The 24,885-nt window shown below is 37.1% G+C and overlaps 4 protein-coding genes across 10 annotated transcripts; all 4 read left to right on the forward strand.

The window, feature by feature from the left end:
* On the forward strand, positions 1-2,115 carry LOC127246937 (AT-hook motif nuclear-localized protein 25-like). Its single transcript, XM_051268604.1, has one exon. The coding sequence runs from the start codon at positions 976-978 to the stop codon at positions 1,888-1,890; it is 915 nt and encodes a 304-aa protein (XP_051124561.1). The 5' UTR covers positions 1-975; the 3' UTR covers positions 1,891-2,115.
* A 2,365-nt stretch (positions 2,116-4,480) lies between these two features.
* Positions 4,481-9,540, forward strand: LOC127246935 (protein PIN-LIKES 3-like). Of its 7 annotated transcripts, XM_051268599.1 has the most exons (14): positions 4,481-4,726; positions 4,821-4,950; positions 5,071-5,143; positions 5,448-5,553; positions 6,166-6,329; positions 6,450-6,529; positions 6,635-6,759; positions 7,085-7,206; positions 7,436-7,675; positions 7,776-7,871; positions 8,384-8,484; positions 8,704-8,756; positions 8,853-9,038; positions 9,205-9,540. In XM_051268599.1, the coding sequence occupies exons 5-14, from the start codon at positions 6,195-6,197 to the stop codon at positions 9,327-9,329; spliced, it is 1,263 nt and encodes a 420-aa protein (XP_051124556.1). In that variant the 5' UTR covers positions 4,481-4,726; positions 4,821-4,950; positions 5,071-5,143; positions 5,448-5,553; positions 6,166-6,194; the 3' UTR covers positions 9,330-9,540. The 7 variants fall into 7 exon arrangements, with proteins under 7 accessions (XP_051124556.1, XP_051124553.1, XP_051124558.1 ...); XM_051268596.1 differs by lacking the exon at positions 5,448-5,553; XM_051268601.1 differs by lacking the exon at positions 5,448-5,553 and having other exon boundaries at positions 7,791-7,871.
* Positions 9,541-16,210: 6,670 nt separating this feature from the next.
* LOC127246230 (probable inorganic phosphate transporter 1-9) lies at positions 16,211-18,211 on the forward strand. Its single transcript, XM_051267483.1, has 2 exons — positions 16,211-17,096; positions 17,188-18,211. Exons 1-2 carry the CDS (start codon positions 16,405-16,407, stop codon positions 18,137-18,139), a joined length of 1,644 nt encoding a protein of 547 aa, XP_051123440.1. The 5' UTR covers positions 16,211-16,404; the 3' UTR covers positions 18,140-18,211.
* A 3,824-nt stretch (positions 18,212-22,035) lies between these two features.
* LOC127246905 (protein PLASTID MOVEMENT IMPAIRED 1-like) lies at positions 22,036-24,698 on the forward strand. The gene has a single exon (XM_051268544.1). The coding sequence runs from the start codon at positions 22,176-22,178 to the stop codon at positions 24,546-24,548; it is 2,373 nt and encodes a 790-aa protein (XP_051124501.1). The 5' UTR covers positions 22,036-22,175; the 3' UTR covers positions 24,549-24,698.
* Positions 24,699-24,885: the final 187 nt, after the last annotated feature.

Here is a 24,885-nt window from a genome sequence, read left to right on the forward strand (position 1 = left end):
GGAAGATGGAGGGAGGGGACAAGTAGTACCACTTTATCCTCTTTTCTTCCTCGATTTGAGTTTTCATTTTCACCGCTCCCACTGCTCTGCTGCTTCTCTTCTGCACCACTTTCCACCGCTTCTTTTCTTCATTCTTCTTATTACTTTTACTTAAATACATCTACATATATCTTCATCTTCATCTTCATCTTCATCCTCACCGCCTAATTACCTAAGGTTTCTCCACTATCTCTTCTTCCATTCTGTCCCTCCTCCGATCTTCTCTCCATCTTATATCTTTCTTTCTTTCTGCACTGTTAGTGTTACTTCCATTTTCAATTCGTTGTTCTTCACTTCACTTCGCTTCACTTTCACTTAATTTTTATTTTGCTTTTGCCATACTTCCTTCCTTCATTCATCCAGTCCAGACAGACCTCCCCAAGAAAAAGAAATAGTAGTAAAAGAAAGTAGGTAGCTAGGGTTTCTATTCAAATTCAACCACTAGCTTCAAATCACTCTCTCTCTCTCTCTCTCCATATATATCCACCGCCGTCTGTTTTGAATCTTTTGGCTGATGAGTTGGTGGTGTGTCGTGGAAGATTAATTATTAATTCAATTCAATTGGAACCATACAGTACATACTGTATGTATGTATGTATATATATATGTAAAGAAGCATTCAACGCTTAGTAGGTGAGCAATTATTAATTGTTGACGTCCAATTCAATCACACCTTCCAGAGATTGGATTCAACCCAACACTAGATATGTCCTTCCCCCCCCTCTCTCTCTCTCTCTCTCTCTCTCTCTCTAGAATAGATCTGCTCTTCTTGTCAGAATTTTAAGTACACAAAATCCTTCCATCTCATTAATTTCTTCCACCATATTCTTTAATTTTAGGTGCTTCTTCCTTCCAATCCATTCCATTCCATTCGATTCCATATTTAATCAATTAGGGGCAGGTGGGGATTTCGATCGATCTAAGATATCATCATCAATGGCGGGTTACGACCATCATCAGGCCTCCGGCGGGCCTTCTCGCTACGTCCACCAGCTTCTCACCCCCGACCTCCATTTGCAGCACCGCCCTTCTGAAATCGCCGATTCCCCTCCGGAGAAGGGATCCGAATCCGCCGGAAACACCAGCTCCGGCGGAACCCCCGCCACCAATCGCCGCCCTCGCGGCCGCCCTCCGGGATCCAAGAACAAGCCCAAGCCCCCCATCCTCGTCACACGTGACAGCCCCAATGCCTTGCGCTCCCACGTGCTGGAAGTCTCCTCCGGCAGCGACGTCGTCGAGAGCGTCTCCGTCTACGCGCGGCGGCGGGGGAGGGGCGTCTGCGTTCTCTCCGGCAGCGGCATGGTCACCAACGTCACCATCCGCCAGCCGGCGGCGCCGTCCGGGAGCGTCGTCACGCTGCAGGGCCGGTTCGAGATCCTCTCCCTTTCCGGTACCGTCCTCCCTCCGCCTGCGCCGCCGGGCGCCGGAGGACTGTCGATATTCCTTTCCGGCGGCCAGGGCCAGGTCGTCGGCGGGAGCGTCGTCGGACCCCTTGCAGCCTCCGGTCCGGTGGTTCTGATGGCTGCGTCGTTTGCAAATGCAGTTTTCGAAAGATTACCCCTCGAGGAAGAAGAAAGCGGCGGCGCTGCCGCTACGGCGGCTCAGCCCCAACCGAGTGCTTCCCAGTCTTCTGGCGTCACAGCCGGCGGCGGTCGAGGCGGTCATGTAAGCGAAGGCGGCGGCGGCGGCGGAGGTGATGGAAGTGGCCCCGACGGTAGCGGCTCTACTTTTTTCAATTCAGGCGGCGCCGCCGCCGGTGGAGGGACTACTGCACCGGGAGCAGGGAATTATCCATTCTCGACCGATTTATTCGGGTGGGGCAGTGGCAGTTCTGCAAGGCCGCCATTTTAGCAACAGCTGTTCATTTAATTTTATGTGGGATTTCATCGTCTCCCCCAAATTAAAAGACTGCAACAAAACTGGGAAAGTTAAGTTGCAGATTCTAATTTTGGGAGACATTGAGAAGAAGATGATGATGATGAAGACGATGATGGTATAAAACACAGTTCTTGAATTTTCTTGAAGCTGAAATTCGATTCTTGAATGGAATGATCAATTGCTGCAAAAAAACTTAAGGTGAGTTGGCTCAGCTTGAAGCTTAGATTAGGTTTTGCACTACTGTTTGGACTTAAATTATTTTTGTTGACCATATATCTCATACTATATATATTTATATATAATTATTGCCTGACTATTGCAATTTGGTTTGTAGTTTTTGATTTGTAACTTTGACTACAAGTGTTAAAGTGATAATGCTGATTTATGATGGCCTCCACAATTAAACTATTGCCCATCTTTGGCTTATTTGAAGCATTCAAAATGCACAAGATTTATAGATGTATCTATAGTATCATTATATTGCAATTTTACATTGATTGCTATATTTGATTTCACTCATGATAGAAGATTACTTTAATTACTTACATGTGATTAGCTATGGATAGTTTCTTGAATTTGTTGATAGTCTTTCATTTATATGCATTTTATCTATAAACTAGCTTCTCATTCTATAAAACTAGAAGACAAAAAATGTATCGAATAATCAATTCAATCCTGGCTAATTAGCTTTCTCAATCGAGTAAGGGTTCGCTCGATCGATGTTTCTTTTAGTAGTATATGTTTGATTGATGGCCTTGATCACATATTGTAGTGTAGTGTATATTGCAGATCCCTTCAAGAAAATAAGCATACTTAGGTAACGGCAATGAATGAAGAAATATATATATATATATATATATATAATCATGTTTATATTTGTATGTAGGCATAGATAATGAGGGAACCCTATAATGGGATTATTAGTTACATCTATAAATCTTGTTCAAAAGTTGTAATTTGATCTGTTAGGGTTTCAGATTGGCTCATTTTTTGTAGTTTGTGAATAAAGAAAGAAGCTTTTGCCCTTCTTGTGCTATTCTATTCTTTCCATTGAAGTTTTCCCAATCAGGTTAAAAAGAGAAAAGCCATGGCCATGTCTTCAAAACTTCAAGAGCCAGGCAAGGAATTTCATTCATATATCCATAATAGGGAAAACTTTGAGGACACATACTTATCTATAAATGGCATAGAGATAGAAACCAATTAAATCAAATTTCTTCCATTGAATGATTATTTGAAGTTAGTGTTTTGGTTTGATTTGGATTCTAAATTGGTCAGAAATGTGGAACTATGTTCATATATATATATATATATATTAGTTTTTCCATATCTTCACATGCTTGTATGAGCAAATCTTTTTGCTTGTTTGGTTCTGAATTTCAATTCTCTCTTTTTACACCAATTTTGTTTGTTGTTATCCCCAAAGGCAAAATCCTTGAAAATTACCTTTGGGGAAAACAACAAAATTATTTATATATTTTTGGGAAACACATGATTATATATATATATATTGTGATTAAGGGTTTCAAGGATTGGTATCAATCAGGTATTAATTTATTTACTAATTCCATTTGCTTGATCAACAATTTATATATTATATGGTTTAGTTTCCTCATTTAGTATTTTATATAGTATATTCCATGGAGTTTCCAAAATAAATACACACATCATTCATCAAGTTTTTTGCTATAAAAAACATTGTGATAATTAATGAATGGACATAACTGATAAGGTAAGCATCTGTATGTATGGCACGCACTTCTATGCATGGATTTGGGGTTGCATATATATGCAGGCATTTCTTTATGAATATATTATTGCTTTGCATGGGTGGGGATTTGGATTTTGAGTTTGAGATTTGAATAGTAAAAATTTTGAATTTGAATAGTTGTATGATGTGATATAGTTACGCATTGATGTGATGTTTTGAATGTAAAATTGATTTTTAGTATAATATAAAAAATAAAAAATAAATATTTGATTTGATGTTTTTAGGAAAAAAAATGGGATGAACAGTGTAATTAAAATCCAATCTCCCAAACAAACACACCCAAAGATAATCTTGAAGTGTTCATTTTTCTTTTTATTATTTTTAAAATATAATGGTAAATATCAAACATTTATATAATTGTTTTATTTAAAATAATATATATATATATATTCAAATCAAAGTGCAAACGGGCTGGGCTTGGCTGGTCTAACTCTGGCCTGTATCAGTTTAGGTTTGGAATATAATAGTTTCTTTAAAACAGGCCCATTGAGAAACCCGTATTAAACCAGGACCGGGCCAGCCCGGATTTTCTGTATTTATTGAAATATCATTGCCAGTGAGTAATAAAATAATTTCTGTACATATAACAAATATTTTATAATGTTGTGCTTGGTCGTGATTTGAGTTTCAGGTTTTAATTTTAAAAATAAAATGATAAATTAAAATAATTATAAAATTATAAATTTATGAATAATAATAAAAGAAAGAAAAGCTAAATATTATTAATACATTTTTATTCCGTTACGTATGCTCTGAATCTTCTCGTAAGCACCGACGAGCTGCCAATGGCGATCGGAGAAAGACTATGGCGACTGGCTTCTTCATTCTTGTGTAAAACTTTAAATTACGGGAGGACGATTGGAGGAGTCGAGAGCTTCGATTGTGACACTTGTCGCGTCGTCGTCAATTTTGCTTTATTCTTCCTCCTGGAGAATCTAGGCTACTTTTCCATTTTTGTCTCTCAGGTAATTTTGCTTTACTGTTGGCATAAATGCAGAAAAAAACGGAAAAAGCGAGCGGGATGCAAAAAGCAACTAGGTTACGTCTCTCCGCTACCGATTTGACTGCTTTCTGTTTCTGTATGGGTAGGGCCGCAATTTATTAATGGAGAATCTTTTAACTCCCCTGGCAGCCTAATCATTACCTTCCGCGTTTCCGCGAAGGCGGATTCAAACGCGGCTGCTGAAATTTTGTTTGGCGGGGGGCTGCATGCAAAATGAGTGGTTAGTGTTCTTTGTATGTGCTTGGTTCGAAGATCCCTGGTTAGTATCTCTCCTGCTTTCCTGTGTGTTTGTTTACTTTGTTGGCTGTTCCTCATTGATATAGACGTCATTCTTCTTCTTCTTCTTATTATTTTTTTTTGGTTTATTTCTCAACACTAGATTGCATCATACGCTGCATTCCTGGATGAAAGAAGTTTGCTGAGGCAGTGCTGATTGGATTGAATCTTGAGTGGTGAGTTTTCTTTATGTTTATTTATTCTTTTTCCTTTGGGGGTGTGATTTTCATCTTATGTTCGATTGTTTATGTTGCGGACCAAGTTTAGCTGCACGTAAACTTCTAGGAAGGTAATGTTGAATTATTTTGGGTTATCTGCATCACTTTTGGGCACAAACTGTTAGTGGTGGATCTGATTGATGATATATTTATATAAAGGAACATAAATTCTTGTTGCGTCAAACGTGTTTTTTCTTCTCTCTATATAAAGTCCCTTTATTTGGTGCACATCATAGTCCTCACTTTAGGCAGACTTTTCCAGCTCATTGAAACACATTGCGAAAAGAAAGCGCAGGGGGAATAAGCATCTTAATAAAAAAATTTGGACGTATCATATAATATCAGGGGGTTGCTGCTGAGAAGTCGAGGTAGGAAATTGTTTCATTTGGTATAAAATCACCTAATATAGCATACAGTTTCAGGTCATGATTTTACTTGTAATAACACTAATCTCTGCTGAATTATTTGATGGGGGTGAAGCAGACTTAGTAGGGCAGTCAATAGGTACATTTGGCACTGAAGCCTTTCATCACATTAAGTGAAACAGACTTAGTGCTGATGCTATATATATAATACCAAAAGTTAGATAACAAAAGCGCCATTAAATATTGCATATCTTTACTGTAAGTGGGGTTACGTTTCAGCATTTTGTTGGAGGGTAATGATTCTCATATTTAGCCTGGAAAAATCATTGCTCCGCATCACTTGGCACTTTGCTCTTCTTCACATCCTTCCTCTTCTCTGTCTTCTCATTGGCCAAAGCAGAAAGAACTGAGGCCGTTAACCAGTTTTTGAGCTTTTTGTGAAGACTGGTAATGACTGCATGTTATTGTCTTTGAATTTGAAGTAACAAATGTTTTCTGTGTTTTCATTGTGGATGTATTTTACCTGTACAATAGCAGGGAGTTTTATTCATGAGCTTTTATTACCATGGTTAGTTGTTAGAAATGTTTTGAATAATTACATGGGTTCGTTTTTAGCTTAAAGTTTTGTTGGTGGATGCTGCAATATGGGCCTCTTGGATCTCTTTGTTGCTTCTTCTATTCCTGTCCTTAAATTGCTCTTGGTGACTGGATTGGGATCATATCTTGCACTTGATCATGTAAATCTTCTGGGAAATGAGGCGAGGAAGAATTTGAATGATGTAAGTGTCTGTTCCATGCGCACAGGGTCATTTTTGTTTCCTATTAACACTAAAGTTTCGTGCTTTCTCTATACCAATATTACTCCATCCAGAGACTAATCATATATCAACTGATCACAGATTGTGTTCTATGTGTTCAATCCATCGCTAGTGTCTAGCAACTTAGCCCAGTCGATAACATTTGAAAGCATGGTTCATCTGTAAGATTCTCATCTTTAAATTGGACAACACTGTCCCCTTCCTCTTATTCTTCATCAGCGTCCTGTGAAATCTTCGCCTCATGCAAATCTGGGTAACTTTTGCAGGTGGTTCATGCCTTTTAACATACTTATCACATTCATAATTGGTTCCATCCTTGGTTGGGTGGTTACTCAACTAACAAAAGCTCCTGCTCATCTCCGAGGACTTATAATTGGCTGTTGTGCTGGAGGTCTGGCTAATAAATTGCAAATTGACTCTGAACCAAGAGTTTTATTTTACTCTTATATTTTTGCACATTAACAAAACAATTTTGACATTATAATAAAGTAGAGTTCTCATAATTAGTTTTAGTGAGTGAAATTACTGTAGTATTCAACACAAATACATTACAGAAGGATCAGGATCTGGTACAACCTCATCCTCCTGGCTTTTTAATGGATTGAAAAGAGCTAGAATGAATCACGACTACTCCAATTCAATCATTATGAATTGGATTCATAACACCATTGTTAGATGCGTCTCTAATTTCATTTTTATTAAATGTGTCCGAGCAGGAAACTTGGGGACCATGTTGCTCATTATTATCCCTGCAGTTTGCAAAGAGAAAGCAAGCCCATTTGGGGATCCTGTTGTTTGCAACAAATCTGGGATGGCTTATGCTTCCCTCTCTATGGCAGTAAGTTTCACATGTTAGTATATGCATTATCATAAGAAAGAGAAAAAACATTGGTCAGTCATCTACCAATTCTACAAACATTTCCATGAATCTGGTCTATCTAATATTTTCCTCATTGTGCATTTTACTGCCATGGATAAGCTGATTAGTTTTTGACATATTAGAATTTGGAAATTTTCTTGCTATGGACTTTAATAGTCTCTACTTCTTTTTCCCTTTGTACCTTCAGACTGGAGCTGTTTATTTATGGTCCTACGTGTATAACATAATCAGAATATGTTCAAATATGAGCTCAAAGGTAGAAGAAATAAGTGACTCTCCTACTAGCAAGCCTTCAGGAGACATCTCATCTCCGTCTGAAATAGATTGGACAGAACCCTTACTTTCTTCAAGTGGTTTGCCTGAATCTGAAGATCAGGAAAGTCAGCTGGCTTTGCCACAACAGAGATATGAGAATAAGCCTGAGGTAGTAGTTATCTCTCACTTTCAACTGAATATCTATGTTACTGAATTGATAATAGAAATGAGTTTGCCACAATATAATCTCAATGAAAGGATATGAATCGCAGAACAATCAATTGCAGGTATCCTTTTTAGACAAAATAAAGATGTTCTTGAAAAAGACGAACCTGCGGAGACTGTTTGCTCCATCATCACTCGGAGCGGTATGGTTTATTGTGGCCGAGTTATTTTACTTCTTGCATTTCTTTATGTAAACTTCCTACAATCAACTCTAGATTTTTCTTGATGTTATATATGAAATATGTTGATAAGTTAATAGGGTAACGGATCACACAAAATGTAGATTAAAATGAGTAACACAATCATTTGTATGATAATCGAAAAGGATGCGCAAAACCCACAATATTCCTTTTAGACAAGGTTTAAGTCTTTGAGAGATTGTATAAACCCCTTAACATACACAGTGCAGGCACTTGGCCATGAATTCAGTAGCTTCTGTGTTTTGACTATCCAATGCCTGTAAAATGTGAAAACAGTCTCTCACGGACATGGTTATATGTTACTTTGGTTAGTTTGGTTCGGATAGGACACAATCTCCTCCAAATGAACAACAGCGGAAGAAATATATATATATATATATCCGCATGTGTGTGTAATTAAGGATGGTGCTTCTGTGGCATTCATGAGAATTAACTATCTTTTCTATTCTTGACAGCTTGTTGGATTTGTTGTTGGAGTTATACCTCCAATTCAGAAGCTAATGATCGGTGACTCTGCTCCTCTTCGTGTAATACAAGATTCTGCACTCTTACTTGGGTATATAAATGGTCTTCATTCTATCTTGAATTTAAAATGCCTTTTCACAATCTAATGACACGCAATTGCACCTTCCATTTTCATGAACTACTACATGAGTATTAATGCTTTGTTCTAACTAAGTTTCACAATTGTTCGTATCTTTTTAATAGATATCTTTGTATCAGTTGCAACTTGTATAATTGTACATATTGACTAAAATGTGTCAATCAATGCCAGGGATGCTGCCATTCCAGCTCTCACACTTATCTTGGGCGGTAACCTTTTAAGAGGTTTGTTACTTTGATAGATTAAGCTTTTGTATATTCTACTAACCTTCTAAGCCAATCAATTTCTTGCAAATTTCATATTTGTGTTATTTCATTCAGGCTTAAAGGGTTCAGGAATTCGAAAATCAATCATCATCGGCATTCTCCTTGTTCGATACCTTGCCCTGCCTTTGATAGGCATAGCCGTCCTAAAGGGGGCAGTCCGATTAGGACTGGTGCATGATGATCCACTATACCAATTTGTTCTTTTGTTTCAGTTCTCCCTTCCACCAGCAATGAACATAGGTATGCTCCATTTCAAATTTGTTTCCATTTTTCATTTCGATGTCCTCGTGACTGAGCAACCAACTAATGTCAAATTACACTCCCGACATCTTGTTGTTTCATCCACTGTTTCTATATCTATCTATATCTTTGATGATAAATGTTAGCATTGGTGTTTGCTTGGCAGGAACAATGACACAAATGTTTGGCGCCGGGGAGAGCGAATGCTCGGTTATCATGCTATGGTGTTATGCATCAGCTTCTGTAGCTTTAACTCTGTGGTCGACATTCTACTTGTGGCTTATATCCTGATAATATATAGTTCCAAGCAGTTTAATTAATTAATTGGTCAGATCAGATCAGATCAGCAATCAGGCTAACGTCGCCGGAGATTAACGTGCAGCAGCCATTTCCATATCGTAGATGAAGAATAAGTATAATAAAATTTTGAAGATGTAACTGAATGACCATGTATATGTTCATCAGCTAATGGAATGGAATGTGTCACTGTTTTGGGATTCAATTTTGAAACAAGAAATATTGGGACCATGATTGTGATCATACCATGCTTTTTTTTTTCATCATTTTTGTAATGTCTCATGTTTCAAATATCTGTTTATAAATTAATTATTGAAATTAATCTGCAAGCTACATCTTTTCTAAATTAATTAAAAATAAAATAAAATGTCGCAACTCGCAATTTGTTTGATAGATACATTAACCAAATACGAGCGAAGTCTAACAAAAAACCGTATCGCAATAAGGATGCTTATTTGTTGGTTTCGCGAAGCAGAATTCGGCTGAAAGTCTTCTGCGCTGGGAGGAACGATACAATGGATGCCCAGGCGTGACGCTTCAGAAGTAGATTATTTACCTTTGTGTCTTGTTCATGCTGTTATTATGTTGGGTTCTTGTACCCTCACCGAATTTATGTTTTATCTATTATTAATCAAGCTTGAGTACTGTAATTTTTGCTTGCATTGGTACGCGCATGCGCTATGGATTTTGGGTTTGGGTTTCCTCTGCCACGAGCGATTCTTTTGTTTCGACTAATTGAACAATATGTTTGTTTTCTCATACCTAAATTTCGCTCCATAGCGCTTTCATGCAGAAAATGCTGTTTCCTTTAGTTGATTTGAGAGTTACACGAATAATGTTCTCGATACTTTCATAGGAGGGAGATATATGTTCATCACTTTTTAGCGTAAGTATCTGCTTGTGTTTAGTCTGAATCTTTCATATTATTTACCTTTACAAAAAAAGATCTAGCTTGAAGTTTTGTTAAGAGGAGGGTTACGAGCCAATCAGCAAGTTGAGCAAGTTAAACCAGATGGCACAATGCCAAACAGAGAGTCATGCCTTTGGGGACTTTTTAGATTTGAACAATTTTGGTTTTAATATAGAATTATATGTATTATTTTTATAGCTCATGGTTGGAATCTGTTCTATATTCATAACCCAAACGTTAGATGTTCTGTAGACTGTCAATCTTTTTAGTTTATTTTTTCACTTTGTGTTATTTTTGTATTATATGTGCCATTTTCTTTCTAAGCATAGTTTATTATGATGTGTTAATTCTTGTTTTTGTCAGGTGCCAACATTTGTAATCAATGCTTGGAATTCAATCATAACCTTTTGGCACATGCCTAATGTTATGTTGTCTACATTCTAGTTCGAGTTTCACTTGGTAGTTGGTACAGTCATTTGTAGGCCATTGGTGCTTTCCTTCTAATAGTGAGGTTAATTACCATATATGATTTCTTTGTAGTGTTTGGACTTCATAATAGCATGGTTCCACTCCTCATACTTGCTTGGTGTAACAAGTATTAATTCCCCGTTAAGTGAGTTATGTCCCAACGAGTCCAATCTCAACGAGTTTGGGGAAAGTCATGGAATAACAAGTCTGGTGGTGATAGTGATGTGATGGTGGTGACTTCAATGGTGGTGCTGTGATTCCAATGGGATGTACCAAATAGTCTTGATTTTTCCTGTGATTAAATTTAAGTGAGATGAAGCTCTTTTTAAATTAAAATATAGTTTAATTGCAAATGAATTAAATTAAACGGATCATATAAGGTCAGTATCAATTTGAAGTGTGGTGACAGGCTTGTGGGGACTTCATGGCTTGGGTCTAGGGTTCAAGATGTTGTCATGCTGCTTATGTTTTCCATAAACCCTTCATCATTGACATTGAAGGGAAATAGATCAAGATAACATGAATCCCATATTTACATTGCAGGTCCAGTTTGTAAAACAGTGTCGTCAATTTGTTTGAGGACTTGGAATGGTTCATCTTGTCTATATGATGGCTTTGACTCTAAGCCCAAAACAACGCCCATAAATGTTGCCAAACCTAATCGGTTGGTTTGAAAAATGAAAATGTATTGTGTTGCAGTGGTGGTTGCCCTTTGCAGCATACCTTTGCAGAAGGGTTGAAATGATTCTCAATAAGACGCACTCGATCCTAATTTCTTTCCCTTATCAATTTTCCTATTTGAGCTTGCGACATTTGAAGTATTGATTGTTTCAGCTCATTTTTACTTTCTGATGTCTTTTATGTCGAAAGTATCATGTTTTTATTTGTTCTATTGTTAATCATGGCGGTTTGTGGCTGAATTCTACATTGTTTTCTCGCATGGGACTTTGTCCCACATCGGTTGCTAAGCGAAGCTCTTCTTGGCGGTTTGTGACTGAATCCTACATTGTTTCCTCGCATGGGAGTTTGTCCCACATCGGTCGCTAAGCAAAGCTCTTCTTGTTTTCGTGGCTATAAATGAATGGATTGTGTTGGGGGTTGATATAAAAAAAAGCATAGCAAGAGTGTTCTCTTGTCGGAAACTTGGACCATTTGGTCTTTTTATAGTGTTTGAGTTAAAATTGTTTGTTGGGCTTCGTTTTTATCCAGATAGCGGATGGTTTACGCCGGCCCGCCTGCACAGGTAAGCTGTTCTTATACTTCGTTTTTATTTCTAGTTTGTTATTTATTTGTGTGTCAATTTCTTCTTTATGTGATGCATTACTTGCTAGCTTGTATGTGCTTCTGTTTCTTTATATGATGCATCAATTGCTTAAATCCTTAAATGGTTTTATTTGGTGGTCATTCCTTCTATGCCATGGTTATGAGATCTAGGAATCAATTTTGCTTTAAACATTATACTCCTACCTATTAGTTTTAGCTTTCATAATTTCATTCGTATTGCATTAGCGTTAAAAGACATTATATCCTAATGGACGGTTGCAGAGACTTCTTAAAGTTGCTAATTATTGACTTGCGACTTATTTGGTTCATTATTGCTTATGCATATTCCTACAAACATTGCAGGACTGTGCAATTTGCTGCTTTTCGTTAAACTCAAGACTGCGGTCATTGTTCGTTGCATATCAAGATGGTGGATTCTACCTCCGGTAGGTTTTTAAAATGGAAGCGTAACTTCATGTTTAATTTAGATCTATTGTGTTATTTTAAATGATGCCTTTTTTTAAAAATCTTTTAACAAATTGCTGGGTTTGAAATTCAGAATTTGATCTGTAGTTATCCTTGTCACAATTACTTTGCACATGTAATTAGCCTTGAGCAAACAACAATGGCTACATTAGTTAATGTTCTTTGTTGATATCCCTAGTTGGTCAAGACATGCTGTATAGCATCATCCCAATTGTTGTTTTCGTTTCTTCCAACATTTTAATTTAAATTTCACTTTTTTTTGGTGATTTTCTATGTATAGAATGATGCAATATTTGATTTATGCTAGTTTATCCGTATTCAATTTTCTTATAACTCAACCTTCATTAAATATTACATTGTCACCAGATGATTCTACCTCCATATTGAGCATGGACTTCTAAAGTTTGTCTGATTTTCCTTGCATTTGTTCTTACATGTTTGAAAACTATAAGCAGTTTCCATCTTTTCGGAACTGCAGCAGCCTGAATCCTTAGATTTGTAAAATATCAAACAAGACAGTGTTGAGTTAATGTGTATGGCATTTGTGGCCTTATGCTTTACAAAATCTTGGTATTGCTAATTTGAATTTACATAACTACCCGCAATTTGGTGTTAAACATTGGTTGTCATTAGTTACTCAAGGAGACATTTTAGTTTGGTATTGGCTAATCGAGACAATGACTTACAGCATGCGATCTTCAAGAAATGATCTGATATCTCTTTTTTTTTTTTTTTTTTTTTTTTTTTTTTCTCTGTGAAACCTATATTCTTGCTTTAATTATGTTATTAATCTATAGAAGATGGACATTGCTACCGCCTTCTTGGACTCCCGAGGAGATTGAAGACATATTTGTGATATTCCGAATCACTGTCTAAGCCGCAGACCTTGCAGAGTCCCTCTTCCCAAGGAGGTCGGGAAGTGCAGTGTTGGACGGTTGCAGTTGTTGGAGGAAAGCGCAAAGATGGACACTTGCAGACAGATGTAGCTGCTCTTTTGGTATCACTTCACAAGAAACCTGAGGTAAATAGCACATGCATTCTTGATCTGAAAATTCTTAACTCATTTAGTTCATATGAACAAGTTGAAGCTCAGAAGAATTTTGTTTTCGAAATTTTATGAATAACGTATGCCAAATAAATAGTATCTTGGACTGACCTCTTTCTCCAAACTTTTCAGATCGATCTTCTCGAAGTGCAATAAGATTGGTTCGACCCCATTTTGCAGTTCTAATGTTCTGGCATACCTCTTTCTTCAAATTCCTTGGATAGATTCTCTAGATCTGCAACTAGATTCCCTAATGTCGTTCTTCTGAAGTTGTAAATCTCAGCGGTGTCATTGTTCATTGCATATCAATTAAGTAGAGAGGATTGCTTTATTTTAGAGTGAAAGAATTGATGTATAGACAAGAATTGTTGGATGATTGGCATTACAGTCTTAGATTTTTTTTAAATTTTTAAGTAACTTGCTGCTATTCTTATTTTTTATTTTTTATTTTTTATTTTTTTATTTTTAGATATATATATATATATATATTATATATTGAGTCAATTACTTCATTAAAATCAGACATTATTGGTAACGTTGACTATTCGTCCTGCAAGCTAAGTAAACTTCTATGGCTTATCCTAATGCTTAAAAATATTTAATTGTACTACAATTACTTGGCATGGCATATATATATGAAAATGAACAAACTATAATCAAATCACTATGATAATTGTTAGTGTACATAATTAATGTGTGGAATGTGATGCAGACATATATATATATATATATACACGTTTAAAAATAAATAAATAAATAAATTAAAAAGTATAGATAGAAGGATATAGTTAATTTGGTAGTATATTTTATTAAGTTTTTGTTGCTTGCAATTTGCAGATGGGACCGACTCAAATTCAAAAATTCAAATAGCATCTTTGTTATTAAGAGAAATAATAATAATCCCAATGGGTGTGTTTGTTTGGAGGTTTGGATTTTGAGCTTGGATTTGAATAGTAAATATTTTGAATTTGAATAGTCGTACGATGTGATATAAATAGGTGTTGATGTGATATTTTGAATGTAAAATTGATTTTTAGTCTAATATAAAAAATGAAAAATATGTGTTTGATTTGATATTTTTGGGAGAAAAAATTGGATGAATAGTGTAAATCCAATCCTCCAAACAAACACACCCTAAGTATATTTTCAAAACTATTTGTTATTCTTGTTTTGGAAGGATAATTACTTCAATTTAATGGCATTAATTATAGGATGACCAAATATTTTTGGGCCCAACTACAAACTAAATAGTAATATATATAGGTATATTATTTATTTATACCTAAAAAATTAAAATTTAATTAATTGCCAGAAACAGTGAGTTTATTTATTTAGTACTTAATAGTTTTATATATTTTTGTTATTAAGCATGAAGAAAATGATTGACTTTTATTTATATGTAGTGTTGACTTCTATTCAATGATATATATATTTTTTGGAAATTATTATTATTAAATTTAAAATATTCATTTTAGTAATTATTTTTATTTTAAAAATAAAATATAAAAAACACAAATATACATAAAAAATAGTGCTAGTATTTTCTCAATCAGTTAAAAGTATAAAATATATTTTTATAAAAACTTGGGAATAATTTTATATTTCCATATGATTGATTTTACCATAATTTGAAAAATATATATTTTTTAATGGAATAGACAAAAATAATTATAAAAAAAAAACATTGAATTTTGATGAAAAAGTAGTATTTTTTGATATAAAACATCACATTGAAACTCTTATTTAAATTAAAAATCAAAACCAATATCACAAATAATCATCAATGAACCACACACACTTGAGAATTAAGTTATATGATTGATGACAAAGTCAAGTGTCTCAATAACATTACTATATATTATTCATCTTCCATACTAATAATATTAATTAATGTTGTGCTCCACAAAAATATACAAATAGCCTGCAGGTTGATTGTAACATTAATTAATTAATTAATTTGTTTAGTTGTATTTTACCGTTTTTTCATTATTTCAAATTTTTTAATTTAAATAATTATTTAATTTGATACAAATAAAATTTTAATATGATCTATAAACAACCATATAAAATTTTATGGAGTATGAAAAAAAAAAAAAAAACTAAAATATGAGAAGAAAACAAAAAAAGGATTTAACTGTAGGCAGGCTTCTGAGTACGATGTTATTTTGGAGGGTAACGTAATAGTGTTGGTGGGGTGGGGTGGGGTGGGGTGGGGTATATATATGTATATATATATAATCGTGGTACGGTCTTCAAAAGTGCATAAAGATGGATAGTTTTCGAAAAGTCTCTAATTGTTTGCACTTATAATTAATTGAATTATTATATATTATATTATTCGAAGTTTATGAACCAACCATTTCAATTTTGTGACAGAATCATTGCATCGATTGTCATCATCATTAATTAACTTTATTTTAATCCATCCAGCTTCAATGCTCATTGTGTTTTCAGTTTTCATTGCCAATATATTCCTAGCTACCTAATAATATACTTATATCTGTAAATATATATATATATATGTAGGACAAAAAAAAAAATAATAATAATAATAATAAATTAAAATATGAGTGCTGTGCTAGAAAACAACGAAGGATGATAGGAATATCCTCGTCGATACGACACTGACACACAATTATATATAATTAAATAAAATTAAAATTAATAATATTCATATCGAACCATATATGTTGCCAAAAGTCTTCGTCTTCGTCTTCGAAGCTTCTCCCTAACTTCCCATATCCAAATCCACACTTAATTAATTTCTCCATCTCACAATTTTAACTACTAATTCTCTATAATTATTAACATGTCAAAACCCTAATCTCTCTGCAAATCCATTCATTTATAAATCTGGGATCAATCCATCCATCCTTCCAGTTCCAGGTGCAGCAGCAATGGCGCTCAAAGTTCTGTCGGCGCTGGACTCGGCGAGGACTCAGTGGTACCATTTCAAGGCCATAATCGTCGCCGGAATGGGCCTCTTCACCGACGCCTACGACCTCTTCTGCATCCCGTCGGTGATGAAGCTCATCGCCGCCATCCACTACCACGACGACGCCAACTACGATTTCCCCAGCGCCATCTACTCAGTAATGCTGGGAACTTCCTTGCTGGGCACCGTCGTCGGGCAGCTGCTGTTCGGCCACCTCGGCGACCGGATCGGCCGCCGGAAAGTGTACGGCCTGTCGCTGATGCTGATGGTGGTCAGCTCGCTGCTCTGCGGCCTCTCCCTCGGCACGTCGCGGGCCTGCGTGATGCTGTCGCTGGGGTTTTTCCGGTTCACGCTCGGCCTCGGAATCGGCGGCGACTACCCGCTCTCCGCCACCATCATGTCGGAGTTCGCCAATCGCTGGAAGCGCGGCGCCTTCATCGCCGCCGTGTTCTCGATGCAGGGGTTCGGGATTCTGGTCAGCTCGGCGGTGACCATGGCGGTTTGCGCCGCCTTCGACCGGGCCACCGGGTCGGCGGCTCCCGACGAGCCGACGCCGTGGGTCGCCGACCTCGCGTGGCGGCTGATCCTCATGCTCGGCGCTCTGCCGGCGGCGCTGACGTATTACTGGCGGATGATGATGCCGGAGACCGCCAGGTACATACTATTATTATATATATTATAATTTATTGAATTAATTAATTTGGTTCGATGAGTTGACCTGAAAATGAATGAAATGCGAGTGCAGGTACACAGCGCTGGTGAAGAAAGACGTCGAGCAAGCCGCCATAGATATGCAGAAGGTGCTATCAGTATCCCTAAGCCAAATTACAGAAGAAGTCGAGGAAGACGAAGAAGAAGAAGAAGTTTCTAGAAGCTACATAAACCCCCAAAGCTCCACAATAAACTACCCCCTCTTCTCAAAACACTTCCTCCGCCGCCACGGCCGCGACCTCTTCGCCTGCGCCGCCTGTTGGCTAATGGTCGACGTCGTCTACTACAGCAACAACCTCTTCGCATCCCACATATACAATCCCCATCCCAACAGGTCTTCCCAGAACCACAGATTCAACGCCTTCAGAGAAGCCCTCCACGTGGCCAAAATCCAAACCCTCATATCCATTTCTTCGACCATCCCAGGATACTTCGCAACGGTCTTCTCCATCGACCGTGTCGGGAGAGTCAAGATTCAGATGATGGGATTTCTATTCATGGCCTTAGCCCTCGTCGCCACCGGAATTCCGTACCGCAGATTTTGGGAGAAGAAAGCAAATGCAGGGTTTTTGATCCTCTATGGCCTAACCTTCTTCTTCTCCAATTTCGGGCCTAACACCACCACTTTCATCGTCCCCGCCGAGCTCTTTCCGGCGAGGCTTCGATCCACGTGCCATGGAATCTCCGGCGCGGCCGGAAAAGTCGGGGCTATCTTAGGGTCTATAGGGTTTCTTTGGGCGTCACGTGATGACCTCACCGGAAAAGATAAAGGGAGCGGAATTCCGGCCACTCTGGTGACACTTGCTGGCGTTTGCGTCGTCGGAATGATCGTGACATATTTTTTTACGTTCGAGACTAATGAGAGATCGTTGGAGGACAACGAGAAGGCCGACGATGGAACCAACGGCGCGTGGGTATTGCGCGGCTTCGGCGGCGGCGATCTATGCCGCCGGCGGCCGCCGCCTCAAGAAAGCAGTGGTGCTTAGTGGGTGTACGTATGTGCTGTAATTATAGTGTATACAATGTAAATTTACAAATGTCATCATTTTGAAGCTTAAGGCAGTCTTCTTGGATTCATTCTAATATAATTAATTAATAATACACAAATTTTTATGAATAACAAAAATATTCCAACCATAAACAACAAGACTAATTGAGAGTCGAAATTATATATATAGTAATGTTAATAAATAGTAAGTAATCTTTGATGTGCATTTATATTTGTAAGTTAAGCATTATTACTAATATAGAATTTAGAGTGTTTTAATCTATTTCCACTGTCAAATAAATAATTTTACACACACACACACACACAAAAAAAAAACATTTATTCTTATCTATTGATTTGAATCAAAATAACAATGGTCTAAATCAAATAAGAAGTTAAAATGCTATGAAACGAAATGAGCAACAATAAGTTGAATTCCAAATAGGATTTCTTGATTAATAGTTAGTGGCTAGGATTTATTTAATATGGTATGATTTAGCACAAATAAATTAACAATATAGGATAATAATTTATGGAGCCTATTACTATTTCAACTAACACATATACAACATACCTATAATTTATGTACAATATTTGTACATGCGTTTCTATCAGATAATTAATTACATTATCAACGATTGAAGACAAAAATAAATAAATAAACAAAATGGCAAAATCAAACCAGGTTGTCATCTCAAGTCTTCCCTCCCATGTCCCAATCCAAGAAAATTCTTCTCAGTTTACTCATTAATTTCAATATTCATCACGCCTTTGAATTTTATTTATTTTCAGTAATGGGTTATGTAGATATATTAAAATGGCAATCAAGAATTAAATTTTAATATAATAAAATAAATAAAAAATGAGCATTATTTTTAAAAGAAAAAAAAAATAGTAAAATCAGAGATAAAATACCACGATACTCTAAACATGGGCATATTATTGTACTTACGCAAATATAAAGATGGAGCGATTTTGTAGAGCGCTACAAATCTGGGCAAGCGTCAACTAAGCTTCAACACCTTTCAACTTGTATAAATAAAAAAAACATAGATGTCTGAAAGTTTCCTAAAATGGAAGGGCAACAGCAGCAGCTGAGGAGAGAAGATGTAAAAGAAGAAGAAGAAAAATTAAAGGAGCGTAAAGAAATTATGAAATTGCATCAGCAACTCCCAGAATTGCAGAGCAGTCCATATCTTAAATACACCCAAGAATTAGACGACTTTCGGTTTCTGGCTGCGGAGGGGCAGCTTCATCAAAAGATTATCGACCAGGCCACCATGAAGCAGACTCACTGATATATTATGATTTTATTTATTGATGCAAGAAATTAGGGTTTGTTTCTATTAGATCTGGTTTTAGTTTCCCACAATAATGTATGAACAATTAATGGCCATACACTAAAAAAAAAAATAGTATATTTGGAACGAAATTCCGTTCCTAAAGTTCACGTAGCTAAAGTAATTCCATCTCTAATTCCGTCTCTAATATCATTAGTAACAAAAAAAAGGTGAATGTAGTAACAAAAAAATCTTGTTACAAAATTGATAATTTTTTGTAGTGATAATTCTTTTGAGAATTTTTTAAATTTACTTATTGTATATGTAATTTGTATAATAACAATTTATTACCCCCAACTAGCTAGTATCCAAATTTAAATACAGCCCAAATAGTTTTTTTTTTTTTTTTTTTTTTTTTTTTTTTTTTACAGAGCCCAAATAGTTGTGTCGGTTAGGATATGTATACCATTTGTCAATTAGTAGGAGTAATATATAATTGCTAAAATACTAGCTAGCTAGAATACAAACCATGCAGAAATAAATAAATAAATAATAAATTACTTAGTTTGACGGCAATTAATAATATACTCCCTCCGTCCCCATGTAATATGGGTGTATTAATGTAGACAGTAAAATATAATTAGTAAGTAATTAAGAAGTGTATTAGTAAAAATAATTATAAATTAAGATTAAGATAAATAAATAGTTAAGTTAAAATAAAAAAAAATTATAAAATTTAAAATTTAAAATGCGATTAAAGTGCATAATTATATTTCTAAAAATAAAAAGGACAAGTTACGTAGGACGGACAAAAATAGAAAATAAAAACAAATTATGTGGAACGAAGGGAGTACGTGTTTTCGAACACAATTGAAATATTTGCAACGTAACAGTGGACTTTTTCAAAATATCTTCAACTATTTCGTATTTATGTATTTGCAAGCTGTTCGAATTTGGACTTTACTTGCCATTCTTTTAATAATGTGCATCTCAATTTTCATATTTACTTACCACAAACAAATATATCACCAAATTATATACTGTTTCAAAACAATAGTCTCACTTTTTTTTTTTAACAAAATTCTCCACATTTTTAAAAAACTATTATTATTTTTTTTCACAATAATTACATAAAATATGAGTATTTTGGTTTTTTAGTAACATTTTTATATTCACTGTCAATATAATAAATACTACTCCCTTCGTCCACGGATAAAATATACATTTACTTTTTGCGCGGAGTTTAAGAAATAATAATATTTTAATTATAGTGGGTAGGTAAAAGTAGTGTAATGACATTTTTGCCCTTATTTTTTGGTATAAAAGTAATGATCTGATGTAAAGCAAGGGTATTTGTGAAAAAAAAGTAAGATATTTAATAAAATGGTTACTTTGTAATTGTACGTCCCAAAATATAAATATGTATACTTTATAATTGGACGGAGGGAGTATTATTCTTTGACTTCCGTATAATTCCAAATGTCCCTATTATTTTTGGACGGAGGGAGCATTTGATAAAATTAAAATGATACACTACTATTTGTCTATTTTTAATAAAAGTAACGCAATACAGTAAGTGTGACAAATTAATTTGGCCACTGTATGATATTTTGTTAGTACTAATTTTATTATATATACACCCCCTTGCTTTAAAAAAAAAAAAAAAAAAGGTTTTACAAAAATGTCCCAAATATAGGAAATAGAGAGTAATTAGTAATTTATTTTTCAATCTTTTATTTCTAAAAAACAATATATCATTTACATAATTATTTATATAAACCATTGCATTATATATTCCTATAATTCCAAAATATCATCATATGTCCCCTTAACACAATTTTAATATCGAACACGTGTTATACTTTAAAAGCGTACAATATTGTATCACATAACACGACACCTATAGTAAAAAGGACAGAATAAATAAATAACTTAAACAAATTGGGCATGTGAACGTGTAATAACGTTACAAGACAAAGAGATCTATCTATCTATTATATCAGCAGCAACACACTTAAATAATATACAGTGAAACAAATTTGTCAACGTCCCAAATAACTTTTTGGTTTCCCACTTTGGCCTCCTAATTTCACACATTTTTCATTCGGTAAATTGTTTGTATATATAAATTATACAATAAATTTTATACAAATTGTTCTTTCTATTTATATCAAAATATAATAACTAACCTTTTTTTTTTTTTTAATGAATTGATTTTTAACCCCTCCATTCCTTAGACACGGGATTTAGATAAAGTATAATTAATGAATAATTAAAAAATATATTAGTAAAAATAATTATTATTTAGTAAAAATAATTATAAATTAAAATTAAAATAAATAAATAATTTAATTAAAATTAAAAAATTATAAAATGTAAAATACAATTAAGACAAATTATATAGAATAGACGAAAACAAAATACATACAAATTATAAAGAGGAAGGGGCATAATTTAAGAGAGCAGTTGAAATTTGGATATTGTTTACCGTTAGTCACGAGAAAAAGCAGCAGCGTAATTAATACACAAGACGACAAAACTCAACGCTGAACGCCCGGTGTTTCTTCCTCCTACACATATACATACATTATACATACAAACCACGAACGCAATTCCCTGGTTCAGAAAGTACCACATTTTTTTGCAATCCATCACACGCCTTTGTCTTCTTCCCCAATCCACACCCACAAAAACCCTCCTTAAATCGCTCTACCCTCAACAACCAAATCACACCAATCCTCCATTCCTGCAACAATGGCAGATGCCAAATCCAACAAGCAAATTCTCCGGGAACTCGAGTCCCTCAGCGAGTCACTCTTCCACCAGAGATCGCGCTCTACTCGCCGGAGAACCGCCTCCTTCGCCCTCCCCAGAATCGAAGCTCTTCCGATCCATCAAAACAACGACGACGGCGACGGCGACGACGAGCCCAAGCCGCGCCAGAGGAGAATGTCCATGTCTATGTCCATTTCTCCATGGCAATCCAAGCAGAAGGAAAACGAACGAATCAACAGCTGCGCCGACGACGACGACGATCACTCCGAAATAGCTTCAGCTAAGAGAAGTGGAATCTGGAAATGGAAACCGATCCGTGCGCTTGCTCATCTCGGCAAGCAGAAGCTGAGCTGCCTGTTTTCCGTACAAGTCGTTACAGTCAAGTCCCTCCCGCCTTCCATGAACGGCCTCCGCCTCGCCGTCTGCGTGAAGAAGAAGGACACCAGAGACGGATCGGCGCAGACTATGCCGTCGCGAGTTTCGCCGCAAGGGGCTGTCGATTTTGAGGAGACTCTCTTCGTAAGGTGCCATGTTTACTTCACCCCGAGCACCGGTCTGCACATGAAGTTTGAGCCCCGCCCCTTTCAGATATACGTCTTCGCCGTTGATTCCACGGAGGAGCTCGATTTCGGGAGGAATTCGGTGGACCTGAGTAGTTTGATCCAGGAATCCATTGAAAGGAGCTTCAATGGCGAGCCAATCCGTAAGTGGGACAGGACTTTTCGCCTCTCCGGTAAGGCGAAAGGCGGCGAGCTCGTTGTGAAATTAGGGTTCCAGATAATGGAGAAAGATGGAGGAATTGGGATTTATTCCTCCTCTGTTGCTAGAAAGCAGTCAAGGTCGTCATTCAGCATTCCGAGCTCTCGAACTCCGGCGCACAAGGAGGTAATTCCGGCCGCCATGATCGACGACACTGATTTCCCTGAATTCGATGTAGTGGACCGTGGAGTTGAATTCGAAGCTAAAAATGGAAAGCAGGAGGAAGAAGAAGAGCAATCCGGTAAAGGATCAGCAGCATCGAGTGAGGTTGTAAAGGAAGTCGTGCAAGATCTGTCGCGGATGAAGGAACTCGACTCCATTGCTGAGCAGATCAAAGCTCTTGAATCTATCATGGAAGAAAACGAATTCAACAACGATGAGGAAGAAACTGGTTCACAGAAGCTGGATGCAGAGGAGGATAAAGTAACCAGAGAGTTTCTTCAAATGCTGGACGTTCCCAAGGACAGAAAGGCCGCGACTGCCATTTGCGGCAGTGACGATAAACTTTGCAAGCGAAAGCCAGGGAGCAAGGAAGAAGACGAAGAGGAAATATATGTGCCTGATCTTGGGAAGGGATTGGGCTGCGTTGTTCAGACAAGAAACGGAGGCTACTTAGCCGCGGCGAATCCATTTGAAACACCGGTGGCGCGAAAAGACAAGCCTAAGCTTGCGATACAGATGTCGAAGCCTTTGGTGGTTCGATCCGATGGGGCTGGATTTGAGATGCTGCAGAAGATGGCCGGGATCGGGTTCGAAGAGTTGATATCGGAATTATCCGATTCGATGCCGATGGATGAGCTGATAGGCAAAACGGCGGAGCAGATAGCATTTGAAGGCATTGCGTCGGGGATCATTCAGGGCCGTAAAAAGGAAGGCGCGACCTCGAGCGCTGCGCGGACAATTGCTGCCGTCAAGTCCATGGCGGCTGCGATGAACAGCGGGAGAAAGGCGCGCGCGTCGACTGGGATTTTGGATGTCGGAGCAGAGGCTGTAACAGTGGAGGAGATTCTGGCGTGTACGATGCATAAGATGGAGACGATGGCCGTCGAGGCTCTTAAAATCCAAGCAGACGCCGCTGAATTCGGGATGCCATTCGATGTCTCGCCAATCCCCACGGCTAACGGGAAACAGCTCCCGAACCCGTTGGCGTCTGCCGTCCCGATTGAGGATTGGATCAAATCGAACGATGCAAACCGGTCGGATGCAGGAGGGATAACGGTGTCCGTTGTGGTCCAACTACGCGACCCAGTGAGGCAGTACGAGGCGGTCGGAGGTCATATGATAGTGTTGATCCATGCGACGGATGAGGAGAGCAAACCCGGCGAGGAGAACAGGTACCGAGTGGCGAGCGTGCAAGTAGCCGGCGTGAAAGTTAAGACCTTGAGGTCGAAAAACGCGTGGGACGGGGAGAAGCAAAAGCTTACGGCGTTGCAATGGCTGGTGGCGAACGGGATGGCGAAGGCCGGGGCGGGGAAGAAAGTGAAAGTACACATCCCGGTTGGGCCGGACATCCTTTGGAGCGTGTCGTCGAGGGCCGTCGCCGGAATGTGGCTAAAGGCCGTGAGGAATCCTAACGTCAAGTTCACCAAGTAGTTTACTCCTCCGAAATTAGGTACATTTACAAGAAAGGGTTAGTTGATTCTTGTGTGTAAACAATTTGCTTACTGAGATTACTCAATCTTGGAGTAATGTATCTATCTATATGGTATGGTATGGTATGTATTGTAGGCTTCACCTCTTTCATTTGTCTTTGTGCAAATACAAGATTATCTTCTGCCAAAAATAAATTCACATTTATAGCCTACATTCAAATTTGAAATTAAGGAATTTATAGCGACAACAGTTTTAATTTGGCCCATTTGAAGTAATATTCAATTCAATCAATCAATAAGTAAGATCATGGTCCAGTAAAGAATGGTGTGTTGTGGAG

The sequence above is a fragment of the Andrographis paniculata genome, unplaced genomic scaffold, assembly GCF_009805555.1.
Source record: "Andrographis paniculata isolate CXL003 unplaced genomic scaffold, ASM980555v1 Contig30END, whole genome shotgun sequence".
In the NCBI taxonomy this organism is placed as follows: domain Eukaryota; kingdom Viridiplantae; phylum Streptophyta; class Magnoliopsida; order Lamiales; family Acanthaceae; genus Andrographis; species Andrographis paniculata.